Source organism: Cyprinodon variegatus, unplaced genomic scaffold (genome assembly GCF_000732505.1).
Source record: "Cyprinodon variegatus isolate N-32 unplaced genomic scaffold, C_variegatus-1.0 Scaffold58, whole genome shotgun sequence".
In the NCBI taxonomy this organism is placed as follows: Eukaryota; Metazoa; Chordata; class Actinopteri; order Cyprinodontiformes; family Cyprinodontidae; genus Cyprinodon; species Cyprinodon variegatus.
Genome location: NW_015150511.1, coordinates 1,017,215 through 1,019,754, shown reverse-complemented (window position 1 = coordinate 1,019,754; position 2,540 = coordinate 1,017,215). Strand labels below are relative to the sequence as shown.

The window sequence follows — 2,540 nt, the reverse complement described above, 5'->3', positions numbered from 1 at the left end:
GGGTTATTTACTTTGGCCTTTTTGGAAACACAGGAAGGAGCAATCAGCTAAGTGAGCTTAGTGCTTGGAAAAAAAATCTTTCATTCCTTTAGAGACAGCATGAAAAGTCGCTGAGTACAAAACATAGAGAGGAAAACAAGAAGAAAAGGGACAAGAAGAGAGGGACAAAGTGTAGAACACATAATGGATGTCTATTCTATTCAAAATTCTCTATCTGTATAATGTGTCTGTTTTACGTGTTGTCTTCTGTATTCAGAGGGCCCCCTGCCTGTCTTTGCCCAGGGCCCAAATTTTCCTAAATCAACCCCTGATCAAATGCAGAGCTGAATTTCTCCAGTGTGAGATTAATAAAGTTGAATTATTATTACAGATTGTTCTCTACTGGAACTCTAGCTGGGGTACTTTACTTTATTGATTGATTTATTTCTAAGAACTTCCTGTGGTTCTTAAGCATATCATAGATGGGCAACTCTCCTATAGTTTCTAGAACCTCACCAACCTCAAAAATGCACTAAAAGCTCAGTTTGTATTTCCCGTAGATGTGATAACCGGTATAGCAGCTTTATTTGGCAGAGCTAAGCTTCTCTTGAATCCATACAGATGGAGAAAACTTCCGCTGGCTTCTCAATAGAAAGACTTTAAGCTTTTAAGAGTGCAGTGAAGCGCAGTCTCTGTTTACTGCAGCTTTGTGTTGAAAGATGTTTTCTCTGGAGCTAATCTGCCTTTTAAACTGTTAAAACAAAATTGATCAAATACTTCTTTGCTTCAACCTACAACAAATTTATTTTAATTATCTTAATAAATAAAGCATGCTTTTTTGCTATTTTTAGGCTGTTTTTTATGGATCTTTTCTGGATTGTATGAACTTTGCTTTGCTCCTCAATTTCATCGCCTCCTCTTGGCGTCTGCTGCTTCGCAGGATTCGACCAGTCTGAAGGTGTCGTTGTCGTCTTGCACGCCCTCTGAGCTGATGGAGATGGCTGTGAAGAAGTGGCTCATCACCCACGCGCCTGAGGAGGAGGCCTGGAGGGGCCAGTATGTGCTCCGAGTCAGCCATTGCCTGGAGTTCCTCTGTGGAGACCATCCTCTGATTCAATACAAGGTCAATGGAGATTCACCTTTATTTACGTAACTATAGCTGCAGGCCAACTAACCTCTCAGGTCTGAATAACAGAGCAGGGACTGATTAGATGTGACTTATGTGATATATAGACAGTTCTATTTATATTATAAGAGTATTTAATGCTTTATTGTCAGGATTCATGTCCAGTCTTAAAATGTTTTAGCTTTTGTTGATTATTATAACAAACCTGTCAGTCAGGGTGTTGCTTGGTGGTTTTGAAGTTGTGAAAGCGGGGATGGAAGATGAAATAATCTTTAAACTGCTCATCTTTTAAGAGAGTAAAAAAAAACAATAATACTTTTGCTTTTTGGTTTAAATTATGTATTTTTGAAGCTAAAAAATATCTGAAAAAATCAGAGCAGCAGGAAAAACAGTTTATCTGTGTTTAAAGCAACACTGTAAGTTTTAAACCAGGCTTCTTTTGAGATTTAATAAATGATTTTTCTGGTTGATACGATGCTCCATTCAGGCTGTCCTAGCTACAGTACAGTGCCTCTAGCGCCCCTGGTGGCTAAGAGTGACAGTGTTGCTTCAATTCTAAAAAAAAATGAGATTACTGCAAAAAAAAATAGGTTGTTTAAATTCAGGATTTTTAGTTTATTCAGTCCTATTGGAATCAAGCATATGTGGCTGTTGCTACCCGATCCGTCCCGTAAGCACGATCCGTTCTGCTCATGCATCAACAGATATATATATCCAGGTTTGCATAAATGATGTAATTATGATTGTAAAATCGCTTATTTCGATCCTTAACTCACTAAAGAATGCTAGTACACGTCTTTAAAAAAAGCTTTCTGACTTCTCTTTCTGATTTGTCTGCATTTTAGTTGTTTCTTTCTTTAGATTACGCACCATATACCATAATGTTAACGCGAAAGGAAAACCTAAAACTCAAAAAGACTAGATTTATGTTTAAATCTAAATCCGAAAAAGTTAGCTCCCGGAAGTAGCGCAGGAACCCATTTCCAGTGCAGATCGGGCACAGACTGATAAAACAAATGATTTTAAGGCATTTATTTTCTCAGGAAATACATTAATAACCTTTAAGACATATTTTACAGGGTTTCTGGGGGTCATTAAAAATCATAACAAGTCATTAAACCGCTATTTTTTTTTAAATTAATGCCTTAATTGGCATTAAAAGTTATTAAATGTGATTATCGCTTTTATCTTTTATTTAAAAAAAAGAAAGAAATACATTTATAAGAACAATTTCACCAGATATATTAAATATAACAGGTTCTTTGTGTTTGCGCGGAATTGCTTCAAGGTTGATCGTAAAGCCGTGTGTTCGGAAAAGAAGCTTGAGGCAGAGAAACATCTAGAGAAATGGGAAAATGCACATTTCAAAAAACAAAAGTGGCTGGAAAACAAGGAATTCAGGACGATAAAGTAACAAAGGATTATGCCGTGTTTT

At 36.7% G+C, this 2,540-nt stretch overlaps 1 protein-coding gene across 1 annotated transcript in view; it reads left to right on the top strand.

Moving 5' to 3' along the window:
• pik3cb (phosphatidylinositol-4,5-bisphosphate 3-kinase catalytic subunit beta) overlaps nt 1-2,540 on the top strand; it is a 131,608-nt gene that overhangs the window by 91,046 nt on the left and 38,022 nt on the right. Inside the window, exon 6 of the mRNA XM_015371447.1 lies at nt 920-1,102. Within this exon, the coding sequence (XP_015226933.1) occupies nt 920-1,102 (183 nt within the window). The remainder of the gene's footprint in view (nt 1-919; nt 1,103-2,540) is intronic.